Source organism: Melospiza georgiana, chromosome 9, assembly GCF_028018845.1.
Source record: "Melospiza georgiana isolate bMelGeo1 chromosome 9, bMelGeo1.pri, whole genome shotgun sequence".
Classification (NCBI taxonomy): domain Eukaryota; kingdom Metazoa; phylum Chordata; class Aves; order Passeriformes; family Passerellidae; genus Melospiza; species Melospiza georgiana.
Window position 1 is genome coordinate 13,082,549 of NC_080438.1, and position 27,723 is coordinate 13,110,271.

The following is a 27,723-nucleotide window of genomic DNA, read 5'->3' on the forward strand; positions in this document are numbered from 1 at the left end:
TCTTTGCACACCTTTAGTGTCCTGAAAACAACTAAAATAACTCTTGCTCAAAACATAACCCAAATGTCTTACCTCTTTGCTCATGTTCTAAGGTCTATAAAGGAAGTAATTTGGAGATACTAATCATTGCTGTTCAGTATTTACTGACTTGAATTTGTTCTTGCAGCCTGGAACTCAGATGTTATATAACTTCTGTGGTATAGGTCATGTCTGTTTGAATAGTTTAAGAGTTTGTCAGTGAGCAATGATCAGTTAAGTGTTACAACTGGACTGTTTAACAAGTTTGTTAATTTGATACCTGAAGTGTCCTCTATTTGGAAAAAAAAAAAGACAATTTTGAATAGGGAGAAGCTGCAGCATTGTCAGATTCTTTGTGGAGTACTGAGGTAGGTTTACATGAAGGGAGCACTGAGAAACTGATCTACTTTCATGTAGCTGAGTGACCTCAAAAAGCCCTAATCGGCTTAGGTCTTCAGCTGCTATTTCATTTAAAGACTGCCTCAGCAAATACAGTTCAGGGCAGGGGTGGAAAAAATCAGATTGCTCTTCTTACAAAATTCATGGAAATTTGTTTTGTTTTTATAATAGAAAAACTAAAGATAACTTGGCAGGGTAAGGCACTACTGTCTTTGAGACACTTTTGTCTTATTTTTGGCTGATTCACTGTCACTTGGTGACGCTCTAGTCTCTGGAAGATCTTATACTGTATCTTCTCACTTCCATTTAAAAAACAGTGCTAACACCACTTAAAATTGTCATGAATACCAGTTGCCTACTAAGGAGCAGAGTTTCAGATTTTTACCTCAACATACTTTGTATTGATGAAAAAACAAATATATTTAATACTATTATGTTCAGTCTCTAAATAATGACAATAATATCTGAGATAGATTTTATTTCATAGCTTCTGGGGTTTGTTTCTTTATTGGCAAGTGCTGGGGAAGCAAATTGTTTTGTTATTGACAGTGTTTAGAGGTTTGGTGAAAGGGAAAGCATTATGCAGTATTGAGGTCAGCTACAACTGTGAAATCAGATGTGGGATACACAGCTCTGTAATGCCAGCTCCGATTCATACAATCTGCATCTAGAAATACTCATATTGTTTCTCATTTTGAAAGTGAATAGAGTTCTGTCACTGTCTGAAAAGTAAGGTGGCTATTCATTTGGCCCTAAAAGACTCCAAGGATACTGTAATGAAACGTGATCAGCACCTACTTTAATGGTGCCCATCAGGAGCAGTGAGGCATTTGAGACACGGGTGCTGGAGGCAGTCCATGGCAGCTGCCAGCATCTGTGTGCAGGCCTGCTAACAGCTGCTGTGGGCACTGCAGCTGAGGATACCCTGCACCTGGAATTGTACATCTAGGTCAGCTTCACCATCCTCCCTCCCTCCTTTGTCGTGCTTCTTATTAGTGGATTAGGGATTATGTGGGTTTTTTCCCCCAGCATAGTTTTCATGTACTGCACTATCAGATGCCTTATCAGTCAGAGAAGTAATTATATACATACAGATAAAATAAAAGTTATATTCTTTTTACAACAAAGCAACATACAAAATAGAACTTGTCTCCTACAACCATATCTTCTATTCATGTTTCTCTAAATGTTTAATTTTGTGGTTTGCATTTGTTGATTTTATTTCTGTCAGCCCCTCCAGAAAACTGGTGCAGCTTTTAATCCCTTTCTGCTATGTATGTGTTCCCATCAGAGCCCTTAATTTTTTTGCTTGCAAGACTTTTTTGTTTGCTAAAAGAATTTTGTGCTAAAATGATCTGCTATCATGTGATATTCAAAATAATAATGTTAATCCATTATCTGTCAAAAATGTATTGTCTGTAAAATTCATTTATTAAGTTTTGTTATGTTCTGTTTGTTCAATATAGTGAAAATACTTTATGGCCTCTCATTTTTAAAATTTCTCTGTTGGAATTGGGTATGGAAGATTCATACACACTTCAAAGTTCCCATTCCAAAACATTATAGTTAAGTGTGTTTTAATAATGTAATAATTGGAAAGCATTTTTAGATTGGCCTGCCTGCAATATGACACTAGCAAAATAATAGCTTTTAATTTTCTTAAAACCATTTTCTATGAACACTGCTTGCTCAAATCTGCTAAACTTACTCTGCTGTTAAAGAATAGGAGAGAATTTTCTACTCTTAAAGTACTTGAGATTGAAGGAGCATATCAAAAACTTCATACTACTTATAGCAAGTTTTATAAAAAAAACGAAGTTTTCAATGTAAGATTGAAATTTTGAATCAATTATAGATTAAGTATGTATCTGTCTGAACCTAAAATTTTACTATTCTGATAAATTGCAGTTCTTAGGACTCTGTATAAGATAGCAAAGAGAAAAGCTGTAAAATATTTTTTTTTCCTTAATGATAAGGAAATTATCTGCTCAGGCAGAGTTTTGTTAAAATCAAAGTGGTCTGAAGCAAACATCAAAAAGTACGTTTTCATTTTTCCACAATACTTTTGTTTGGTGGTGCATGTTTGATGGTGAGTCTTACTTCATCTTTTACAGACAAGTTGTAACTTTCATGTGGTATACTGAGGTCAAGTAATTTTAATTATATCAGGATAACTTTTAATCACATCTGTAATTGGGCATCAAAATGGAAGCCTGTAAATTAGTTCCAAGCTATTAATCTTATTTGCCTGCCCCTTTTAGTGTAGCTTAATTAAGACTTGAATGTTGGTTTAAGCAAACTGTGCTTTATTTGCTACTATCTTTACACAATCCAGAGGGGATGCAAACCTTCCTGTTCCAGGGTAGCATAAATAATTTTGTAAAGAGCGTGTAGTTACCTGATGTAAAATATGCACCCAAAGTAGCTTGTAATATTTAACTGCATTTAGTCTGAGCTACATCTTGGGTAGGGGAGTACTTCAGTCTGAACAAGTTTCTCAAAAGTTGTCTTTGAACTTTAATTTAGAGTTCTCCAAGGGTATTGCATATCTTGAATGTATTCTGTTGTATTCTGTTGTGTTCTGCCTTTGCCCTAGTTCTTAAAATAATTCTGTGTATATTAAATTCATTTGTATTAAATCTATAGGGATGCTTCATTTGGGAGCAGCACATACAATCTTACCATCTTGGACTGTTTACAGGGAGTAAATAAGGTAATAACATTTTTTCTTAGCAAAACAGGTTTAAATTGATTTTTAAAACATGAAGAAAATTACTGTTTAAATAGAGTATAAAACCTGGTTTCAGAGCACATTTGTGAATGAGTAGTGATGAAACCTAAGTTACTGAGGAGTGTGTTTGAGTACTGATGGTGGAGCAAGGCTGCACTTTGATGGCCTGGCCTGGCCTTTGACAGCTTTTTGAACTTCACCTGGTGAAGTGGAACATGAAAATGCACCAGGCCTGGCTGGGGACAGCTCTTCATGCAAGACACTGTGCTGGCTCTGCTGATCATTTATAGATCATTTATAACCTCTGGTGAGAGGGACTGACAGGTTGATGAGGTCAGTGAAACAGATACCCAGGTATCTTAAATCTGTGATTTAATCAGAACAGGTTTTGCATGTACTTGGCCCCTGCTTTCCCCAAAACACACGGTTCAGTGTTTGGCACTGATCTTTTGAAAGTTTTTTAAAACCAGTGAAAACTAATGTGTTCTTACTAGTGGTGTGATGTGTCACTTTAAGTAGTCCTGAGCTATTAAGCTCCAGTACTGTTCATGTAAAAATAATTTACATCAGTTCTTAGCTTGGGGCCTTTAAATTTTGTTTATCATTTCTCATTGTCCTTGATGAAGGGAGCAAGGCTATAGGAACAGGGCTGTACAGATACTTTACAGACCACTTGTAATTCTTAAAAGTGGCAAAACAAGCGGTTTTTAAAAATTGGAAAAAGAGAGATCAAGCTTAATATTTTTAGTTCTGTGGGGGTGGGAAAGGAGCTGTCAGTTACCAGCAAGACTGTAATTTGTGAGGCATTCTACAGATCTGAAGATCTGAAGTAGTCAGTGCAATCACTGTAATTTATCTGCAGCTAATACATCAAAAGGACGGTGAGAATCAGTTTTTCCTCCTTTGTTCTCATAAAATTTATTATTTAATTTTTGTCTAGTTCACCTACAGAGGTAAAAACACTTTGGGCAGAAAACATATGCCTTAATTGAAGGTAGTCTTAGTTTACCTGGAAAAATTTGGTGTTTGTATGTATGTCATATACCTGTAATTCAGGGGGCCTGCAAGTTGTGGAGTGCAGCCAGCCAGCCATGCTTCGATGAAATACATTTTTCAAAATCAGCTTTTCCAGTTCAGACAACCTCTCAGTATCTTAGGTTTCATGACAGATCCAGTCACTGAGCCTATCTTGTCTATAACAAAGCTATTTTTCATTTGTCCTAAAAAGATGGTTTGTATGTAGCAAACAATGGCAGTCTGATTATTGGTTTTAAATGACAGATCTGTGATGTGTTCTTATCACACCTTAATTCCAGAAGCTTGTGCGATATCTGTTTTTCAAAATGCAATTGGTTCGGTATAAATATATGCTGCAGAAATGTCTTTTACAAATTTGGAATAAATATTGGCTGTGCATTTCATGGTCAGATAATTGTTTTCAATATGCAAATCTTTAGCACAAAAGTGGCATAATTAATAATAATAAAAATAACTGAATACAAAACTTCTTTCAGTCCTGTAATAAATACTGTCTAATGTAGGCTAGTGGACTTCATTGTTCCTGTGAAATGTGTATTAAAACAAATAATAAAATACATATTATACATGGCACTGCATTCTGTAGATGCCATTTTGCCTAGGTATTATAGTGGTAAAACTAGAGTATCATACTAAGTGCAGAAAATCAATAACCTCTCAGTGTTCAATGTTTTGTTATGTCCAACTGCATGAAAATACATTTGGCATAGGAATCATTAAATGCGTGTATGACAAAAAGGGAATTGCTTTTTAACTTGTCATCTGCCTTACAGAAAGATCCCCACAAGGTGGGGTGTGTAGAATCAATGTTACAATTTAAGTGATATGCAACAGCCTCGTGTCCCATCCTCATGTCTTTGGAGGGGAATAATGAGTCTGACATGTTTTCAGTGACATTGTTGGAGTTTTTGTTGTCTGTGTTGTTAATCTGTGCAAAATGTCATGTTGTCTTAATGTAAAAGCTTCAATAAGCCACAACCACAAACATTTAGGGATTTAGTTTTGCTCAAAAAAGTACTGTAAAGTGAAATTATATATTGTATTTCAGTGTAAACTGACACCTTGTTGCCTTTTAGGCCTTGCAGCATGGATTTTTTGACTTTAAGACATTTGATGTGGATGAATATGAACACTATGAGGTTTGTACATTTAATAATGCATTGAATGTGTTTGAGTAAAAGAAGAGTATTCAGTATCCCCAACTTAAAACATACTGAAAGCATACTTGAATTTGAGTAAAACCCAGTGTTCATATGAAGGTATGTACATGGAAACCTGTATGCTCTTTTTGAAGAACACACAGGATTACTGCCCTTGCAATTTCAGTGCATCATATCATAAATCGACTGTTTTCTTGTAGCCTTTCTGACCTCTGGGACCTCTCTCATGCTTTCCCAGCCTTCTCCCAGGACACAATCCAAGGTTTCTCAGCTGACCCACAGAATGTTTTCTTTCAACACTTGTTAGCTCCTTCTTCCATTCCTGTTAGTCCCAAATATATGACAGATTTTTTATAGCCATATAGATGAAGCAGATTTTGAGGGTTTTTTTGGTAAGGATGCATTTTGTGAAATTCTAGTAAAGGAAATAGATCCAAAATATGTCCCATATGAAGTCCCAGAAAGCTAACAGATGTATTTCACTGTTCTGCCAACTTTGCTAAAACCTAGATATAGGTACTCTGGTTGGCTCTAGATGCTTCTAGGACTTTGTAACATGCACACCTTTATCTGCTGGTAGTAAAAAGTTATCTCAAGCTACATTGCTTTAGAGAAGCTTTAAAATATGCCATGCTGTAGATGTCTGCAGTAGGCAGTTTGTAACACAGATCTGCCTATTTCACTAAACTTGAAAGCATTTGTAGAAGGATTTCTGTATCCTGCAATGTTTCATAATGATTAGGTTCAAGAATTGGTATAGCCCTTGCAGAATTACCAAAATTAAAGAACATAATCTAAAATTTAAAATATAAAATTGCTTCTTTTTGCTTACTCCATGTACAAAAAGAAAAACTTGTTCTAAAAACAAAAGGTAGTTTGGAATTCTCTATGTATAGTAGGTATTAGTCTGCTTGAAAAAGAGTCATAAAATAATTGACCAAAGCTATCCCATTATCTTGTTTAAGGCTTAACATTACTTTAGCATGTGCAAAGTACATACATGTGAATGATGTTTATCGTTGCTGTTTGCTGGGTTTAAGAAGCAAGAATTTGGAATCATCTTTAATTTTTTGGCCATTTTTTGCTATGTCTTCTTTTTTTTCACACATCATGGTCAGCTTTATGTTTACTTATGTCCTGTGTTATATTTCAAAAACTTTAAATGTTCCAGATTTTTGCTATGTTAGGTCTTCAAATATGTGGTTTTGTAGACAAAAGTTGCATACAACTTAAATGGATCAGGCTAAAAGGAAATTGTTTCTTGTTTATAGTTCTTCCATCTTACTATCTTATCAAGGCAGCTAATTCCCATTTTGTTGGACTGGAAGTAAATACTGATTGGGTTTTTTAGTAATAATGGTGTTTGCATGTACTGTCAAGCATATACATACACACATTTACAGAGATATCTGTAGTTCATATCGATAACAATTGAAATTATTTGCCATGACTCCTGTAACTATAAGGAACTTAATCCACAAATAAAACTGGTGATACAAGTACAAAAATATTTTTAGCTTACTGAACAGGACTTCTTCCCTAAAGGGAGTAGGGGTGCTGCAGTGCTGAGGTGTCAGTCTCTGATACCAGTGGGGGGCAGGGGTCCTGCCTTGGCACTGAGGTTGGTTCCCTAGTCCTTATGCAACCTGGGTAATTTCCAGGAGTTTCCATTGTTAGGGACATTGGGAGCAAGCCTAATGGGCTCAGCTAAGCAAACAGTTGCTGAATTGATTACAGTGATGTCCATTATCAGAACCTTTCACTCATTAGGATGTTCTGATGAGCTGAGAGCTAAAAACACAAGCTTAATAATGCAGCTGAACCGAGTGCCATGTCCTTAAAAGTCATGCTGAGAATAACTGCTTTGCCAAGCAAGGAATGAGCAGTCTTCAATTAAAGAAAGAAAAGAAGGCAGTTTGGAGCTGCAGTTGATGTTACGTATTTCCAAAGAAGCTTTCATTTTCAGCAGTGACAGAATTTGAAGAGCCTTTTTAGGTTTTCATTTAAAAGTGAGCAAGAAATTCAAAATGTCATAGTTTGAAAGTTTATTAACATCTACTGTCTTTATTTAATTTACACTTTTCTTCTGTGATTACTGGCTCATCAGAGCTTATGCCAATATGTAAATTTCAGTTTCTACATGGAAAGGGTAATTGTTTTGAAGGCTAATTGGTTTTTAATTTGTTTTCTGTGAAGTGGTTTTTTAGCTAGTGCCTCACAAGGAAACACGTTTCCATAATTTTTGATTAAAACATAGAAGAATGGTGGTGTTTGTCAGTATTGTTAATAGGTGTCCAGAAACACTGAACCCTCTCAAGGGGAAATATCTTAGATAAAGGATCTTTCTGCTTTTATTGGAAAACTTAAGCAAGTTTTGTTTACATTCAATTTTATTAAGATCTGAGGAGCAGTATAATTTGTCCCATATAGTTAAGCTAGCTAATTACATTTGAAGTGTTTCATTTTAATGCCACAAGAACACAGAAAAGAGTAAAATAAAATCTTGAGTAATTTTTTTTTACCTTGAATATACAGATATTAAAATGTTTTTCTCTTCTGAAATTTTTGTAGCGAGTGGAAAATGGTGACTTCAACTGGATTATTCCAGGAAAATTTTTGGCTTTTAGTGGACCACACCCGAAAAGCAAACTTGAAAATGGTATGGTGTATGTTTAATGCTGTGCTCTGATCTTATTTTTCCAGCATGTAAAACCATCATAGCAAAAGAGCAGAAGGTAATATAGGATTATGGATCAGTTTTAATCTTCAGAAAATAATCATCCAGTGAGCATTGTATATATGCTTATAGAATTTAATTCAAAAAGTTTTGGAATTCTTCTTTGCCAGAAGAATTTCAATTGCTCTAACAGTCAGTAACTTTGCATCCTGTGACAAAGTGCCTGAGAGTCTCAGGTCACTTACTGTCCTCCTGGAACCTGACATCTGATACAGTAAGTGTGCAGGCCAAAGGTGAGTTGCATTAAACACAGAAGGCTGTGTTAAGGGTTTTATGACACAGACCAGGAAAGACTGTTAAAAGAAGCTTGCCTTTCCTACTGAAGATACTTGGGGTAATGTGAAGAACCTGGGGAATGTGATTCTAGTGGAATAAAAACAAAAGAAAAACTTGACTGACAGGAAAAGTAGAGATTTGGTCCAGCTAAAAGGAAAATCAGTCACTTGGAAAATCATCAGGTTTTTTCTGAATTTGACTATATTATTTGTGCCATGTCCTGTTGTTTATGTGAGAATATTTTCTGAATACCTACCTGCCCTCCCCATCCCCTTCTTCTGCTTCCTCATGTTTCTTTTATGACTGAAATCCTTCCAGTTAAAAAGCAACCACTGAAAATTTAAACAAAATCCAGAAAGAAAATATTTTGATTGGTTTGGGTTTCTTCCCTAATCATTGTTGCAGCCCTTTCTTGCAGAATTCTTTTCTAAATTTACCTAAATTGTTCCATGGAATTTGGAAAACTTGTGTTTTATTTTTAACATATATAACTGAAAATTCTTAAATTAATGCACTTAAAATCCAGTTATGAAACTAGAAATAATCCTCTCCCAGGTGATTGCAAGTACACATTACAAAGCTATATTTTTCTAATTATCTTGTGATTTGAATTGCACTTACTAATGCTTTTATGACCTGTCCTGAGCAGCTGTTTTGTGGTTGGTCATAGACCTCCCTCCCTGTCCCCCCATCTTCATCCAGAGGATCCTTTTGTCTCTTAACTGAGAATCAAGGCAATAAAGCTTTCTTACTTCCCAGTAGGACAGGAATATTTTTGGTACTGCAGTTTATTCTTTGACTGTTTCTCTTGTCCATAATATAAATGAGCAATCTATTTTCCATAAAAGCAGTGTTTCCTCTTCAAGCATGCTTTTATTCTTTGATCTGCAGCTTGACTCTAGATAAACAGCTGTTCTGAAATGCTGAATTCATACATGTCCCCAGATTTATGTATAAATCCCCTTGCAGAGAAGAGTGAGGGCTTAATGTGAGACAATACAGTGTTTCACATAGATTTTGTTTTAACTTTTTGCCTCTTAACACTTTTTTATAATAAAAGTGGTCTTACTGAGCATTTTTGGACAATTTTTTATCACCTAACATGTCTATTCTGAATAAAATATTAAAGCATTTTTAGTATTAGTGTGTTTATTATTCAAGAAGTTTTCAGGGGCTGTTTTGTTTAGTGGGATTTTGAACTTCATGAACCCTGGACATTAAATTACTATGGCCTGATTTTTATTTTTTTTTATAGGTTATCCTCTTCATGCACCTGAAGCCTACTTTCCTTATTTCAAGAAGCATAACATCACAACAGTCATAAGACTAAACAAAAAGATCTATGAGGCAAAACGCTTTACTGATGCTGGTTTTGAGCATTATGACCTGTTCTTCATTGATGGCAGCACACCAAGTGACAGCATCGTCCAGAGGTTCCTGAACATCTGTGAAAATGCTGATGGTGCCATTGCTGTTCATTGTAAAGGTGTGTGCACCTGTTCATTTCTGACTGAAGTTAAAATAAGTATAAATCCATAGAGTGTATCCCAGAAATACAGTATTTAAGAACACTTTCAGATTGTGAGAGTAATAATGCTTTATGGTGCCAAATATTTTTCCTGTGTATATGTAGTCCTTACATCCTACACTGTTATTTGCAGGAACTGACAATCTGTTGTTCATTGTTCTGTGGGGTTTTTTTTTCATATGACTTGAAAACTTGAGATTTAGTTGATGCAGGTTTCTTTTTTTGCATTATGCTTTCACAGCATTATGATAATTGGCTAGGAAATGCAAGACACTAAAAGGTTTTCTTTGTGTTTTTGACTGTTCTACATTTTTCTGTGGTGTATGAATTCCACATTTCAAGTTGATGTGAGTTATTGTGATGCCAGCATTTCAAACGAGCCTAATTCAGCAAACCAGCCAGAAAATGCACAAAACATGCTTAGTCAAGAGAGATTAACAAAGGCTTTTAAGAGTTCAGCTTGATTTGTGTTTAGAGTTGTGTAAGGACATTGTGGAGACAAATGTCTTGCCTGATCAGAAGCAAGAATAGTACTATTCATAATTTTCCCGTGAACAATAAATATACATATCAAAAATAAACAGGTTTATTTTCCAACAAGTTGTTACTGTTGCTAGAACCCAGAAGTTGTGGCATTGATAAGCTGGGAATCCCCTAATTGGCTAAATAAGGGTATAAACCATTGATTAGCAGGAGGTGGTTAGTAAGTTATTCTCCAGTCTTAGCTGCTAAAGGAGTATAACATACTTGGCAGTGAGTTAGAGATGTGCTTTCTGCTCTGAAGTATTTTTGGTCTTTTGTCTGACCATTTAGTAAGCAAATCAACAATCTTGTTCTTTTTGTTTTTATACACCCTAAATAATCCACTGGTGTTGAATCAACAGTTAACTCAGGCCTAACTCAGGCAGAGTTATATTGCAGAGATGTTCTGAGCACAGCTATTACTCTAGAAACTGCTTGTCTCAGATGAGAGAGAACAGCTAATTGAAAAGGATTGTAATGGGAAGTTTGTGCATTAGCAGAATGTTGGAGGAAAGAAATTAAACCAATACTTTGCCTTTTAAATGAGTCTTCAGAGCTTCACTTCCAAGCTACAATTATGGACTCTCACTAGGTGTTAACATCTACCCTTCATCCTACCTAAATCATGTTCACTTTCAAAAACATCAGAGTTAGTGGTTAAATGTAAAGAGCTTGTAGTTGTGTATGGAGTTATCAGCAGAGATGTTTGGCTGCTTGGAGAGTTTTCATTTGGACTGTTGTTGGTGCATAAACAATAGCAGGCTATTGTGAGACTGTAAATTGCAAATCCTGTATTTGTGGGAAATAAGGTTTAGATGGGGAAACACTTTACTAGTGTTTGAAACACAGAGCTAGAAAGAGATTAATTCTCACTCTCTAGTTTGAGATTTTACTGGTAGTAAAAGCTGATTTCTCTGTCTCTGTTGTCCCCTTAAAAACAGGATTAGTTTGGGATTTTTTGGGCAATGGGTAAAATTTTTTTAAGCTATTGATATCTGAAATTATACACTGGTCAACAGTCATTGCTGTTTATACAGATAACAGTGAACAGTTTTATGTGCTGGTTGCACAACAAAACTGATGCAATAAGAGAAACCCACTGAGTTGCTCTCTGTTGAGATGTGATATATTTGCACCGTGGGTTTTAGGTACTTGTGCTGGCCTCTCAGAGGTGCTTTGGTTATGGTTTTTTAAAACAAAGCTTGGAGTAGAATTTTTCAAGTGCCACGAGTGATTGCTGTTATAAGTGTTCTTTTAAACCTTAACTTTTCCAAGGTATGAAAGATTTGTCTCCATATCCACAGAGCATTGAAGTTGAATTATGTGATAAATGGGACACTGACTCAGAAATTATTTCTTCAGATACTAATGCAGTGAATAACATTGCATGGAAGTTTTCTTACATCTCATACTTTTATTTGATCATTCTGGAATGCTCATCCCTTCATATGTGGCTGTTGATTCTTGTGTTTCTGCAGCTGGCCTGGGGAGAACAGGAACACTGATTGCCTGTTACATCATGAAGCACTACAAGTTCAGACATGGTGAAGCCATTGCTTGGATAAGAATATGTCGCCCAGGCTCTATTATAGGACCCCAGCAAAACTTCTTGGAAGAGTATGTATAAATATATACATATATACATATATACATATATATGTACCTTCTTTGCTCCTCTCCATCCCTGTCCATCTTGCACTGTTTATAGAACCTAATTTGTCTACTGACACTTGTAAGTTATTGTCTGTTCAAAAGATTTAAGGTTAATTAATAGGGGATTGAAATCTGAGTTACTCAGAAGCAGTCAGCTTCTGTGGAGTTCTGTGCATTTTGTCCCCTTAGAGGGACACAGGGCCTCAAGACTGAATGTTTCTGTTCTGGGGAATTTAGGAGTTAGTCAAATGTGTTGGAAGTGGACAGATGTGGACAAAAGAGGAAATCAACAAATAGAATTTATTAAATATTGTCATTGAAAGAATAGTCTTTAAATACATTATATACCATCTGAAGTGCTTACCTTTTGCATTTATTATTGAGCAAGTTTAGGCAGTTGGCTCAGAACCATTAGCTCTGAAGGTTTGCCATAATATTTTGTTTCCAAACAAAGATTTCCAATGGAAGTGTATTCTGATGTACTTCCTCACTATTTTCTCCTTTGTTCAGTGTAGGAATTTAATGTTGTTTCAATAGTATGTGATAGGGTCTCAGTTCTTGGATGGAACTAGCAGGACTGGTACCTACCCAGCAAACTTCCTTATTGAGGAATAATGCAGCCTCATAAAAAATCTGCTCTGCCCATGCACATTGTAGTAAAGAAATTGTTATTATTTTTATCACCTTTGTGAAGTATATATTCTTTCAGTTCCTAAAAGTTTACATAGAGTTCTGGTGAACTTTACATGACTACATGCACTTGCAGTGCTCAGGTCAGCTGTAGTTTCACTGCACAATATCTGTATCCAGAAAACTCCCACTAGTAAGTTGCAAAGTTCTGTATCATCAGTTATGCCACACATGATGTATATAAAAACACTGGTTTATGTTATTTTTTAAGTTGTGTTTTAAGAGCTTTAGAATATGATTGCAAATTCCTGTTTAGTTAACCCCTTTCCCCAGAAGGATTTGAGAAAATGAAGTTTTAGTACTGTTATGACTACAGACTAATATGGTGATTCTGGAAGGGGTTTTTTTGCTTTTAAGTTTTGAGGTTTTAAAACTTTTTGTGCTAGACATGTAAATTTGTTTCCAGATGATGATGTGTGGAAGATTCAAATGTTGGCAGTCTGTAAGCATGGCATGTTTTCATATGGTTTTTTCCATGTTTGCAAATGTGCTGATGTGAATGGCTTTGGTTTTGTGTCCTGAAGGAAGCAAGAAATATTATGGAGAGAGGGAGAGCTCATCCGATCAAAGCAGAAACAGCAAGGAGGAGTCGTCGATGGAAACATTAACAGAGTTCTTTCTGTCTTAAATGACATTTCCATCACTGACAACCTGAACAAAGCACCAGATTTGGATCAATTCAAGGAGGTTAGTGTCCTTAGGAAAAATTTCAAACAGACTTGAAGCTGAGCTTTTAACAACTAGCTATAGATAATTTCTAAATATTTTTAGGACATAATTAGAACAAATCTCCACTTAATAAAAAAGATCAAGTAATATTTAAAACTGTTACAGGTAATTTTTCAAGCTTCCAAAAGTTTCCATTATTTCAAGTCATTGTCTCAGGATTTTCAGTTGTTTTCTTGAGCATGAAAGAAAACAAAAAGTCAGCTTTCCTCCTGGAAACCAAAAATCTGCTTATTCCAAGTTTTACCTAATAATAATGCAGGTGTGTATAAATGTCCAACAGACTTCTTGAAGTAAATAAGCGCTGGCATTAGGCTTGAGCATCGTGAACTTTGAGGTCAGGTTGTGCAGAAATGTGTGTTTGTACATAGGCACATTTCATGTACCAGCACCATGCAAAGAGTGGTGCCATGTGTGCAGGAGACACTAGAGCAGCCTTCTGGGTTCTGATCTTTGTGAAGGGAGACACTCAGTGCTTTCAAACTGTGCTGCTCCTAGGATTTGATAGATTCCCTTGCTTGCATGCTTTTGTTTCCCAGAATGATTCTGAAGACAAGGATGTGGAAGCTCAGAATGGGATGACACAGGGAGATAAGCTGAATGCCTTAAAAAGTCGTAGACACCCTTCTTCTGCTACAACTGGAGCTCTCAGGTAATTATACCAGTCTGAGGTCATTTGCAGTTTTAAATTCTGTCCATGCTATCAGATCCCTGTGGCAAGTACATGATCTTGTTTAAGGCAGTGGTACTACCTGTACCACCTTCTGTGGTGGAAACTTCTCCAGGTATGAATCTATTAGTTGCAGATTTGGTTTGTTAATCTTTTTCTTCTCTCCTTTTTTGCCCTCTGCCTTCCTGTTTAGGGATGCCTTCTTACTGTGTAGCAGTAAAAGATAATGTAAAAAATACTTGAAAACTTTAAAATTTATATCTAGTATTTTAGAACTTATGACTTGAACGAAATATTCTTAATCAAACATGGTCATATTTCTTTAATTACTTTTCTGTACTCCTTATAGAAATTCAGAATTTTTCAGAATCAATAAAAATGTGAACTTTGAAATTAAACCTGGAATAACTTTTTGTTCTTTTACTGTAAATTAAAACACTGATTTTTAATAAGTCTAAGTCTTATTTTTATATTTTAAGCCAACCTGAGACACACAGATATGATTTGGCAAAGGGGAAAGGTTTTTTATCCTCAGACAAAGATTGCTGCTTTTGTTTCTTTAGGCTGCAAGACTTGAAACTGAGCACCTGGTCAATATCACAACCCTTCAGGTACTGACTTTAAAATTCTAGTTCTAAACTTAAATCACTTGACTAGGTCTTAATTTTCAGTGTTTTGGATCATTGCTAATGAATTGATGTGATCACTATTTCAAACTTCTGAGCACAGGCAGGTAACAAACCTTTTTAAACACCTGCAAACTGCATGCTTTACCCCAGTGAATCTAAAATACAATACGTAAGATAAAATTTCTGTCATTATCAAGCATTACTACTGAAAAGAGCACATTATTTTCAGTTTTGTGACCTGAATTTTTGAGTTGGATTTTTCCAGATGGCTAGCACTGGAAATTTTCCAGATGGCTAGCATTTCTTGGTGTGTAATTAAAGCTGCTCAATGTCATTTTCCTTCTGTGCTGTGTAGTTGGAGATCTGTACCCAAGTTTTTTCATCCTTTAAGGTCTGATTGTTGTATCCCCTGATCTAGGGCTAGAGAAAATTAATTTTTTTAATTAATTAATTAACGTGGACAGCTGTAATAGTAACAATTTGAGTAGTCCAGTGTAACATACATACCGGTCATTATCAACACATGAAGGATTTTGTCATTAAGAATCCCGCCCTAGAAAGAGCTGCATGTTCTGTGCAACTTTGTGGAAATTTTCATTTGGAAATGATGCTACAGTTTTGGGTTTTTCTACTCATACTTGCTCTATAAGCTCCGAAAGTACTCTTAATGAAGTTTACATTTAGAGTTCTAAAATTTATTATAAAACTTACAATAAATCTCTAAAAAATGGACACTTGGCCTTCATAAATTATCAAAGTGAAAAGTAGCTTGTAACTTTTTAATAAGGTGCAGCAGGGGAAATACTTGGAGTGGATATCTGAAAAGTTTTTTTTTTTTAAATATGTTTAAGCAGGCAAACTTGAGTTTTTGCTGTTGAGTTCTGAGACTTGAGAAATCACACTTTTTAAAATACCAATCTGTGTACTGATAGATTACATGTGTTGGAGATGTATATTTTAATTATAAAATCTAGCTTCTCATGGAACTCTGCACTCCTTTTAGACTGAGTACTTCAGGTGGCACAGAAAGATCCAAGGCCTCCAGAATAATGGCACTCAGTTCACCATCTGCAGAAAGAATAAGCAGAATTGCCACGTCCTCAGGCGCTACCCTTAAAAGGTTTTTTTTTCCTTCTTCTCATTTTGGTACAAATGCTTGCAGTATCCTACAGTGGTTGTCAGCACATCTGCAGCCCATGAAGTGCTTGCTCTTCTTGGCTATAAGAAGACTTAAATTTACTTACAGTGATTTGCTGTTCCACTAGCCAAACTTCAGTTGCCTACAGATTTAAAAAAACAAGCAAAAACCAAAATCGGTCCTACTGACCTGAGTTTTATACAGATTGTGCCATCAGAAACAGTACTGTCTTGTTCAAATGGGTTGTCAAAGTTTCTTTCACTTATCTCAGTTTACAGATGCTTTGTAGATATTCCCACCAGTCTATATACTATTACTCTCAGCATATGGAGTGGTAAATAATTTCGTTATGAACCCTTGATTTATTACTATTTGGCTCCATTATAACTGTTGTCCTAAGTTATTATATATATATTAAATGATACTCAGAATAATTGATGCATTTTTAATAAATATGTGCACAAATATTTGCCTGAACAGAGTAACCAGCTTGAGATATTTCAGGACACCCTATTTCTAGTCTCAAATTCTGTCATATTACTCCTTGGTTACTTGAAGGCTTGTATCACAAAACTGATAGCAAGAAACAGAGCAGGAGTTCTTAAACTGTTCCATGTACACAAACTACTTCAGTGTAAATCAGACACTGCCTAAACCTTTTAACACCATCTCCTGCATGCATGTGTGGTTTGACAGAGGGGAAAGCTGGCCATGGTGTAGTGCTTGAATAAGCAAAACTTGGAAAGTCCTTACAAAGAATTCTGCTTTTTGTTACTTAGGAGGTAGAAATGAACCTGTGTGCAAAGACAGATTATTTCAGAATGGTGTGTGTTATTCACCTAATGTCTTCTGAATTGTCTGTTACATTTTTGTATTTATCTCTACATACCTTGTGAATATTTTTCCCTGCATGTGTTTTCCATTCAGCGTTTCCATAAACTCCAGACTAGCCAGTTCTCTAGGGAACCTGTATGCTGCTTCAGATGCTGATGAGAGCAATGAGACATCATCGTCCTCTAGGACAGGTTTTACTGTAAGCCATATCTCCAGTCACCTGAATGGCAGCTTGCAGCTGCCACACAGAAAAAACCATGAACTGAACAACAACTTATACAGCAGCAGCAGCAGTAGTGGCAACAATCTGAGCAGCACAAGCAGTTTGCACAGCGCCGTGACAGATGAGTATGCACCAGCCTACCTTTATGGGCCTTACAGCCCCTCCAGCACCATGCCAGAGGCCATTCCTGTAAGTCACTGTCACAACAGCACTTTCAGGCAGCTCACTGATGCTTTTCTTCCTTGCTTCTGTGAGCAAAACTGTTGCAAAAAAAATCTTAACTCAGCATAATTCTCCAGCTTCTTCTAATGTCTCTGAACAGCACCTTTGTCTGTTACCTGTCATTTCAGCTGCTTTTTTCCCATCTCTTCTAAGCATCTGTTACATGGAAGCTTCATGAACATAAATTGTGCCTGAACTTTACATCTTTTCTGATAACTTTTTTTATGGACCTTCTTACCCTTTAGATTTTATTTCAAATTATCCATAGCAAAGTCTATAAGTTAATTATGTGTCTTCATCTTTGTGCAGTAACAGATTTTAAGAAGCCTTTGTATGTACCTTGGTAAACAGAAAGTAGAATATCATTAAAGATAGGGCTTATTTGAGCAATTGGCGCTCTTGACTTGAAACCTACTCCTTTTCTAACACCAAATGTGGAAAGTATTATAAGGAAGATATTTCTGATGGTCTCACATTGAAGCTTTCATTCCTCAACAACTTCGCTGCCTTGGGCTTATTTTGTGCTCTTTTTCTGTGTAAGAGTCTGTATAAAGAGGATGTTCAGATAAACTAATGCAACTTGAAAGTGTTTCTATACAAAATGTAGAGAAGAGAGACTAGAGAATCTTCAGTTATGAAATCAGAAACAGCTTCATCTATTATAGGGAAAAATAATCATATCTACTACTATAAATTTAAAACCAATTTAAAATACTGGATTTCCAAGGATTTGATAGCCTACTAATTATCAAAAATAGTACACTGTTTTTAATAGATTTTGCCTATGATTAAGGGAGCCTGTCAGCCTCTCTCAACTAGTTCTGACACTTAGGATTTTTATTTTTTTTTTACTATGTGGAAATAAAATTGGCTTTGTGTAAAATTAACTTCAAAGTATTGCACATTGCTCTTCTGTTTCCTTAGCACTGATAAATTGTTTCATATAAAGAAAGTTCTGGTGTTAGACCTGCTAGTGGTTTTGGGTGTGGTGAGTCTGTCTGAAAACAGCTAATAACATTCATTGCATGTACCTAGGATGTCCTGCCAAAGATCATTCATGGGCTGTGTTCTTTTCTTCCTGCAGAAGTGGAGGACCTACCCTCTTGTTAGCAGCTCGGTTGTGGCACCACTCACAGTTCAGAAGCCACATCTCTGTAGCTTGGGAGTATGAATTGCTATTTCTGAGGATAGATGACAGTAGGAAATAAAATCTCATTATTCCATTGTGGAATTAAATTGCATGTGTGACTGAAATGTAATCTCTATAAACAGAACATTGAAGTTAGTTGAGGGAACGTGATTCTGTATTCTCTATCTCAGTGACTTCTTCCTACTGTGGTAGAATCTGCTTGACTAAAGCAGCTTTTCAGAATACTTGATGCTTTCAGACTTCTTATTTAAAAAAAACTTTAGCTTCTTATCCACTACAGTTTATCTGGAAATAAATGCTGATGTTCCATGATCTTAGAATCATTGTTCTGAGTTTAAAATTGAATTTAAACTTTACTTTAAACAGCAGCAGTAACTTTTTGCAGGGGAGTTCTTGAATATTGCTATATCTTCACCTCTTTAATTTGATTCTCTTTTACCCTGCTACATGGGACTGTAAGAAACTATATATAATTGAGATGATTCAAGTGAGATATAGAAACTGTAACAGTTTTTCTATGGTGAAACAAGTTCTAGAACAAGAGGACTGTTCTTGTTTAACTAATTTGGTTTAATTTCTTCAGGCACAGAGGTGAAGAGAGAGGTGAAAAGCTATATATCAAGCCAGGAAGGAATTTTTGTTTGAGATACATTGATGAGTCTTTCATTTGTTCATGCATTCCATTTGCTCTGCAAACTCGGTCCTTTTTAGAAGTTCCCAGTCTTCAATCCAATATGCTTACAAAAATTCAGTCCTCAGGAATTCAGTCCTCCATTCCTATTGAGTATGCTGGAACTAAAAGTCAGTATACCACCAGTGGGTAAGACCAATCACTCATCTGCATAATAAGTGGTAAATTGGCTGATTTTTTTTTTATGTCTCACTTTCAATACTGTCTCATATTTAATGTATTGAACAATAATTCTTTGGAGAGTCAGCCCATTCCCATTCTTTTCAGTTGTTCATTTTGTGAATTTTATGCTGCCAGCAGCATTTTTAGAGGGCTTTTTTTCATATTTTACTTACAACTACATATTATGCATAAGGCATATGCATGTAAACTTACATGCAGCATCCTAAGGAGAAGAAACTCCTTGTAACTCTAATATGACTTAGTCATGAAAATAAGCTGACATCATTCACAACAGGCCAGAATTTACAAGGGTACCAAATTACATTGTAAAGCATTACAAAAACAGCAAGCCTGTTTTCCTCAGGCAGCTTGAAAGGTTGAATGGAAATATAACATCTTAAAAGCTGGGAAGTGTCATCTCCTTTGGAGAGGTAGTTGCTTTAACTTAGTGCTACAAATGATTTTTTACAGTGAAAGCCACGCTAGTGGGTTTGTTCCATAAGCATAGAAAAGGAAATTAAGTTTTGGTGACACTTCAGGTTTCTTTTGTGTCTAGATAGTTACAGAATTGTAGGATAGTGCTGTGGTTCTCCTTCATCTCTCAAACCCTCGAGGTGCAATGTAGTTGGCTTTGACACAAAAATTCCCCAAATCTGTGTGGGGAGAGGGGTTGGTTTACAATGTAACTTCCAGAATTGTAGCATGCCTTCTTTATTAGACGAGGATGACTTAGGATAAGAGAGGAAAACAAGGAATGTTGGTTACTGTGTAGTTTAAGGAAGAAGAAAGGAGCAATTCATGAACAGGTGAAATAACCCTGTTTACAGCAGAGAGGTGCTTACAGCTCTGTGCATTGCAGTGAAGAAGGAAATTAATTGTTATCTCTTTGCAGTAGAACTGTTAATTGACTTAAACCATTAATTTAAATGAAATATCTTAGGCGTAGTGTAAAGTTTTAGGTTGAATGGAAAGCATTTTTAAAGAAAAAAAATATTTCTAAAATGCACTACTCCCCTGTTTATAAGAACTTCTTTAATTTTCTTCCTACCTATCTTAATGACTTAATAATGCATGGAAGGCTATAAGGGATATAAAGAATATAACCTGTGAATAATTCTTGGCTTGATACTGCTCTTGAGAAGTAGAGATTATACACAGTCAAATGCAGCAAGATCTTTAAACAAGGTTCTCTCTCCAGTCTTCTCTGAAGAGTGATGTCAGCTAAAAATACTCTATTTTATATATTATATGCTGTGATGTGATGTGAAAAACAGCATTTCCTAGAAAGTCATGCCATGCAGAGTCTACATAGCAAAGTGCAAGTTTCTGATTTACCTGTGAAGTAATGTTCTTTCAATATAATGGCTAAAAAATGTTACTGTTTGGAATATGTTTCAGATATGAAAACACATTTTCTGATTAATGCATTTGCTTCTAAATGTACCCTGTAGCCCTATGCATCTCTCTGTCACAGAGGAGTGCACTAAATTGTTCCCATTTTCTGCACAATTGACTGAGTGCAGTCACTGTGATGTCCTGAGGTTTAAGACAAGAGTAGGTTTTTCAATCATTTAATCTCTGAATGCTTTCTGTCTGGTAGTGAGCAGCTCACTGGAAAATATACAGATGGTTTAGTTTGAGGGCAACATAATATTTCTAAAAGCTTAGTCCTACTGATTGAACAGAGTCATGCTTAAAACTATTTAACTTTTAACCTGGAACTTTCTGTATCTCTTTGTTATGTCAGTGTTATAGCCCTTTGTTGTCTTATTTTCTTGTTGTGGGGTTATCTCATCTCAAATTGATTTCCTTTTGATAAGCCAAGTCAGCTCAAAAATCCTTTTGGAAAGTGTTCAAATTCTTTAGGTTTTTTTTTAATCATTCTGGCCCAGACAGCTGCTATGCAGTGCTATCCTGCTTATAACTACATAACTTTTTATTTTCTTTGGCTGTAATGCACTGGGAGCTGAGGGGGAGGGGGGAAAGAAAAAGAGTTGTTACTGCTGATGATAGTGACTTCTGTTTATTTTGAGTCTCATGTCCTGCATTCCTGGAGGGATTTTTGGTTTGATTTGGGAGTTTTTTTTTTTTCATGTGGAACTCTGGAAAAGCATCATCTTTTTTTCTTTTTAGTTGGTTGGTTGGGGTTTTTTTTCCTCCTTCCCCTCCCCTCCTCTTCTGGGACCAATTAACCCGTCAAGGAAGATTGGTTTTTCCTTACCACTTCAGCCCCTGATATGCAGCTGTTTTGCTTTTGGTGGCACTTACCAGTGGTCTGAAGCTCATCAGCAAAATATGGAGCAGTATCAAGCAACCAGTTCTGGCAGAATTCTTTTAAAAACAGAATTCTTTTTCATCATTTCCACTTCACTGCTTTAGATGCTGAAATTACTTGAAGTCGTGACAGCCCAGCCTGGGCTTGTTGCAGTGTTTGTGTTCTTTCTAATTGGAGCACATCAGGTGTACCTGACAGAAGTCTATTATATGTCCTGGTACTTTGTTTATTCATTTAGCTCATCAAAGGACTTTTGAATGATTAATTCCCTTTCTCTTAATTGCCAAAATCTCCCTTCCCTGAGTTAGATATCTAAGCTAACCAGCTGTAATCATGCAGTGCTTTTATTTTAGAAAATCACCTTATCACTCTTACTTATCTGTCTTTGTTAACACGAGTGGTTCAGGAGCATTTTGGGATGGCTAGCAGAGCAATTTTCCAGTTCTAGTTTATGTTCACTAAACTCCTTAGTGAGTTTTTCCTGCAGTATGGAGAGAAGGTTATTCACTGATTTTTTTTTACAATGTTTTGCAATGAAACAGCATTAATACTGCTGTTCCACATTCGGCTTAACAAAAAGAAAAAATAAAAAATAAGCATGACTGTAACTATTGTTGTCTGACATGTATTTTCCTCTAATGGTGTTGTCCTTCATCAGTGCAAGCTTATAATCCACTTCATTGTGTTTATGCTGATGAACTAGAAGAAAAGCTTGATTAAAAAAAAAGAGAAAACTTGATGTTCCAGTAAATAGAATAAATATTTTATTTTACAAAGTGTGTGTTTTGATTAAACACTGTCTCACAATAACATTTGCAGAATTACTCTCTTCAACTATGATCACACTTAAGGTACTGCTATAAGATTTTTGCTTTGTTCTTAAAATAATTCTAAATCCAAATATCACTCTTTAAAATGTATTTTTATTGGAGAATCTGTAACTGGGTAGTCTTAAGATGAGTCACCTTTTGCTTCTATAGCTGTCATGGAAACTGGCAAGATGGAAACATTGCCAAAAAATTGAGACGTGTTGGCAGTGTTTTAAAATTCATATACATCATTTTTACCTGTAACATGTTTTTTCTTAATAAGAACTTACCAATAATGTAGATAGGACATGCTTTGCAAAAACCAAGCACTAGTGCACCTTGCAGATGTGTAAATTGAGCAGACCCACAGATTTCACATGCATGTATACATTTTCCCTAATGCATCCTGAGTTGGTTTAGTGGCTTTTGTGTATTCACAAGTGGTTCTTGCCTGCAGCAGCACTCCTATTGCAGCAGTGTTTTGGGAGAGTTGATGCACAATTCCAAAAACTTAAGTTACATTTTTGCAATTATCTGGGGAGATGGCATGTTCCAGTGCTAACAAATAGGCCTAAATGCTGTGGGGTTATTCTGTCCTGAAACAGAGTTCAAATTCAGGCTGCCTTGGTCCCACAGTGCTGTATCAGCAAATACAGTTCTAGTGCTTCAGTGGATTTGGTGCTGATTTTCTCTCCCAGGAAGCTTTCTGTGCCTCCTTTTGAAGAAAAATGAAAGTAATTTAACCAGTTAATTCAGCATAAACTTCATTAGATATGCTTAACTGTAGAGAAACCATCTAATTCTTAGTTCTTTGTTTAAATGTCTGTTACTTGGGTATAAAATGGCAAGCTTGACATGGCATGGGACCACTGTAGGAATATACATGGAGATTTCTTCTCCATCAACTGATTTTATACTCTTGTCTTGGCAATTCAGCAGTCAATTTGCTTTGGGGTTTTTTCCCTTCTATTTTTAACTCAATTTCAGATAAGATTTTATTAAATCCAGCAAATTACTTGTAAAAATGGACTGGGGTTTTTTTTTTTTTGTTTTTAATGAAACTTTCAGAAGCATAGGCCATACTTTGAGTCATGGCAAATGTAAATTTTAAAATAGAAAACTCCTCAAAAGATTTAAAAGAAAAATGAGAAAAAAAACCACAATTACAGGCTTTGAAGCTTTACAGTCAATCTCTTTAGACATGTGAAGAGATTTGAACACAAATGACTTTTCTAAAAATTCAAAAAAAAATCAAAACAACAAGCCTCTCCTGCTATATTTAAATTTTTCAAACTCAAATGTGAGTATGTATACTTTACAATATCTCAGTTGTTACAGGTATCACCATGTTTTTAGTGATAGAAATTTATGTGAAGTCACATAGATTAATCTGAAGGAAAATGCTGTTTAATTATTTCCCTGTATTCAGAAAAGATTTTGAGACATTAGGAAGAAATCATATGGATGTGAAGTAGAGTTATGATGGGAGTGGGAACACTCTGAAAAACATATATCTCCATTTGAAAGTAAATAAACTGTGCCTACCCCTCTGTAATGAAAATTACCAAAACATGCTATCCTCTTTCCACACAACATATGCTGCTGGATATTTGGGGGGTTTTAATGTGTTTTCTTGATGGTTTTTTCCCCTTTTTTTTGTAACTAGGATGGCTAACAATTTTAAGAATTGCAGTTTAAACTTCAGAATCTTTAATTTATGGTTTGCTTCTTTCATTGAAATCATGATGTGGAATTGCTGGTTACTGCTGTCTGCTGAGTGAAGGGCTGGTGTTCTCAGTTCTTTGTAACTGACACTTGCTGGTTTGAAGAGTGTAAAGTGCTTTCTGGTCATCTTTCATCTGTCCAAGCTTAAAGTAATTATTACTGTACAACATATGAGAGTATATAACCACACTTCATGCCTTTTAAAAATGTTTGTTAATCAGCTTTACTTGAGATTCTGTTTTGATGGATCCATTTAAAATACTGCACTAATTAAGTGTAACAATCTTTGCAGTTGTTAAAATGCACTTCTGAAAATGAGAAGCATTTGAGGATCATTAATAGAGGAGAAGTTTCAAGTGCTCATTAATGAAGGACTATTCCTTCTGCCTTGCTCTTACTAAAACCAGACCTTAAGTCACTGATATTCAAATCTATATGCTGACAGCACTTTTCTGCCTAGGAAAGAATATCCAGATCTCAAAGGTCTCAAATCTTCAAGATGTGAAAATGCATTTAAAAGACAACTTTGAAAATATACACTGAGACTTAAAATATAGGGGCAAAGTAGTTGTATGATATTAGTTAGAGCTATAAAGCTATATAGAAATGTATTATGCACTTGTACTAATGGGTTTTATTATGGGTGCCAAAGAGCATTTTCTGTAATGGCTAGTTAGGAATAGTAGGAAAATGGAAGGGAAGACTGTGAGGGTCTAGTCTGTCTTAGGAGTCATGTTGGTCTCCAGTAATTCTCTCTAATGCTGAAGAACTGATGGTGTTTTAAAATACATTTGGGGGTTTTATTTGCTCTTTATTTATAACCATACTAATCTGGGACAGCTCATCACTGTACAAGGCTTATATTCATCAGAATGACTTCTTAAACACATCTGTATAGGAGCTAATAAAACAACTGGATACTGTCTAAGCTGATTAAATTTTTAATAAAACTTTAGACTTCAGTAGAAACAGAAATGTAAATAAATACAGTAGAGCAGGTTATGATTTTGTCTTAATTATACTGACTTCTTACTAATCCAGATGAACCATTTGCAGTGCTTCATTTTCACCTGGTTTTGGTAGTGATACATAAACTTATGCATCTGTGTAATTACTGATGCAGCTTTTTTCCTCACTAATGAGCTACATCATGTGTTTCCTGTGTCATTATCTGAATCAACATCTAAAGTAAGCTGACTTTTACAGTAGCAGTTGGGTTCTCATTCAGGATAAATGGAAACAATGCAACTACAGTAGCAGTGATATTTTAAAGGACTTGTAATTAACACTTTTGTTAAGATTCTCAAGAAACTGGTTTGGAAAAGTAAGTGTAGATACAGCAAAGTTGATGGACTTTACTCAGCTTTTAATTTCTTTTATTTTATTCATGTTTACCTATGTAGAGATTCAGGTCTTCCCCCCCCCAACTCTGTTCATTTATTTTCCTCCTTTCTGTCCTTCCTACACTCCTTAAGCGATTAATATATGTTTTATATATATAAATAAAACCTCTCCAGTAAGTTTTAATCAGTTTTTCTTCTCTGCACAGTCCCTTCAGTCTGGGTATGTTCAGTACTAAGGCCTTGCTGCTTTGGTGAAACCTGCTGAGCTCTTCAAATCAATGTCCTTCATGATGGAAAAGAACTGAAGCAGCTGCTCATTAAAAGGAGGAACCTTCAATACAAGATGTATTAATCCCTTAACACCAAGAGGAGACTTCTTAACGGGCAGAAATTTATTGTTAATGACTACTGCAGATGCACTGAAGTTGAATTTATGGAAATTACTACCCATGTTATATACAAATTTAAATTTTTATGTTGAGACAGCTTGAATATATTTCTAATGAGTTTCATTAAGGCATTTATTAACTTGTGTACAGTGTTAAAATATGTATTAAGAGAATATTTTGGTAAACTATATATAAAAATTATGTAAAAACTAGAATATATTTTAATTTAGGGTCTACTTTGCTACAAAATTGTGTATTTTAAAGAATTTGTACTTGTTTATCAAAGATATAATTTTTTCTATGAACAAGAGATTTTTCTTGTTTTATGGGTCCGTCATTATTTCTTAGAGCCTAATGTAATTTACTTTTTTACTAATTGGTCTTCGGTTAATTGGATGGAAGTCTAACTAGTGAGAGATTTGTTATTACAATATCAAGTAATTGATACATAGTGTGCTTTCCACTTCTGGCTGCTAATGTTTCTTAAGGAAACACAATGAAAGAAAATAAAGGGAAAATATTTGTTGATATGTGATGTAATTACATCTTCTACTGCAACACAGAAGTAATTTATGTGATGACTGAATTGTACAATTAATGCTCTTTCGATTTCTTAAAGGATTTATGTTTTGTTTTCAATGTGGAGTGTTAACTTTTGCTATGCAATATATGCTGCAAAAATGAAGGCAGACCAAACTGGAGTTGGTAAAAATGTACAATGAATTAGGTAGCACTGCATACTTGCATGATTTTAACCTGTATTTGGCAGTATGTGTACCATTTCCTTAGCAGCACACAGTATATGTTGGTCATATATTCAATTTTTATCTAGCAGCCGGATGCTTTGTAAACCTGTACATTTGTTGTTAAGCTGAGATAGCCTCCTTTCATGGAAGGTTTTTGTCATAGTAAAGATGCTCTTTACTCTGTAGAACATACAGGTCAGTCAGCTGTGATTAGGAATGAGGCTTAGGATGAAATGGTATTACAGGGAGGTACTAAAGATCATGTGTAAAATTTTCAAAACTCACAAGTGCATTGTAAGGAAAAGAATTTAAGCAACTGTGAGGATTTTATTTTCCCCTCATGTACAAGACAAAACCAAAACAGATTTGTTACCTGTTTGTTTTTCCAATAGCAGCAGAAACGTAAAACTTAGTTGAGTTGTCAGTCTTTGTTCCTGAAGACATGTGAATACCCTGCGTTTGCTTTACAAATGAAGTTAAGTGCTACATCAGTTTTTAAAAGATGAGATCACAAATTGCTATGGAAAGTTGTACTGAAAGTGTTCAAAAGCAATACCAAGAGCAGCTATAAAAATCAAAATCACTGAGTAAATTTAACATGCAATACTGTACATTTTTGCAACTGTGTATATGTAACATATACACACAAAGTAGCATGTGTGTGTATATATACAATATATTGTATATGAATTCTAGATTAATAAGGTAATTCTACCTCTCATAAAGAATTTTCTCATTTACTTTGTTATAAATAGTTTTCCTTAATAAAATACTGATTACTTTTGAAATGTAGATATATATATATATATATACAGCTAATTGATAATAAAATGCCTGTATAAGCCAGCTTCCTTGTTTCTTGGTTTTTTCCTAGATCTTTTGATGATTTGATCTCTAACTGAAGATAACTTTTCAAAGTCACCTTCTTCCCTGTAAACCATGTAATGTACTTAAAAGTAGGATAACACTGCAAAAGGCCATTAGCAAGACAGATACCTCTTTTAACAATCTCTCTAAACTTTCTTGGTTATGTTTATGCTTTGTATAATGCCAGGTATTTGATCAACATGTTGATATTATGATGATGGCATTATATTTCAAAATACAGTGATTTCAAAGCTGTGTCTGAACTGAGGAGTCCTTTCTGGCTGAGGCCCCTTGTTACAGGTGTAATATACCTTGACTTTTTTGCATATGCAACAAGTCTCTTAGTCCCTCCAACAGGAGGCTCTTTGTCCA

The 27,723-nt window shown here is 35.3% G+C and overlaps 1 protein-coding gene across 4 annotated transcripts in view; it reads left to right on the forward strand.

Annotated features, from left to right (window-relative positions):
* The window catches only part of CDC14A (cell division cycle 14A), a 48,806-nt gene extending 21,500 nt beyond the window's left edge, over positions 1-27,306 (forward strand). The window contains exons 6-16 of one of the 4 annotated variants that reach the window (XM_058030258.1): positions 3,064-3,130; positions 5,263-5,325; positions 7,918-8,005; positions 9,615-9,845; positions 11,888-12,026; positions 13,277-13,439; positions 14,018-14,130; positions 14,712-14,759; positions 15,781-15,897; positions 16,843-17,161; positions 25,556-27,306. In XM_058030258.1, coding sequence (XP_057886241.1) covers positions 3,064-3,130; positions 5,263-5,325; positions 7,918-8,005; positions 9,615-9,845; positions 11,888-12,026; positions 13,277-13,439; positions 14,018-14,130; positions 14,712-14,759; positions 15,781-15,897; positions 16,843-17,161; positions 25,556-25,585 — 1,378 coding nt within the window. In that variant the 3' untranslated portion in view covers positions 25,586-27,306. The remainder of the gene's footprint in view (positions 1-3,063; positions 3,131-5,262; positions 5,326-7,917; positions 8,006-9,614; positions 9,846-11,887; positions 12,027-13,276; positions 13,440-14,017; positions 14,131-14,711; positions 14,760-15,780; positions 15,898-16,842; positions 17,162-25,555) is intronic. The other 3 variants (XM_058030256.1, XM_058030255.1, XM_058030257.1) reach the window with 3 other exon arrangements.
* The last annotated feature ends 417 nt before the right edge of the window (positions 27,307-27,723 follow it).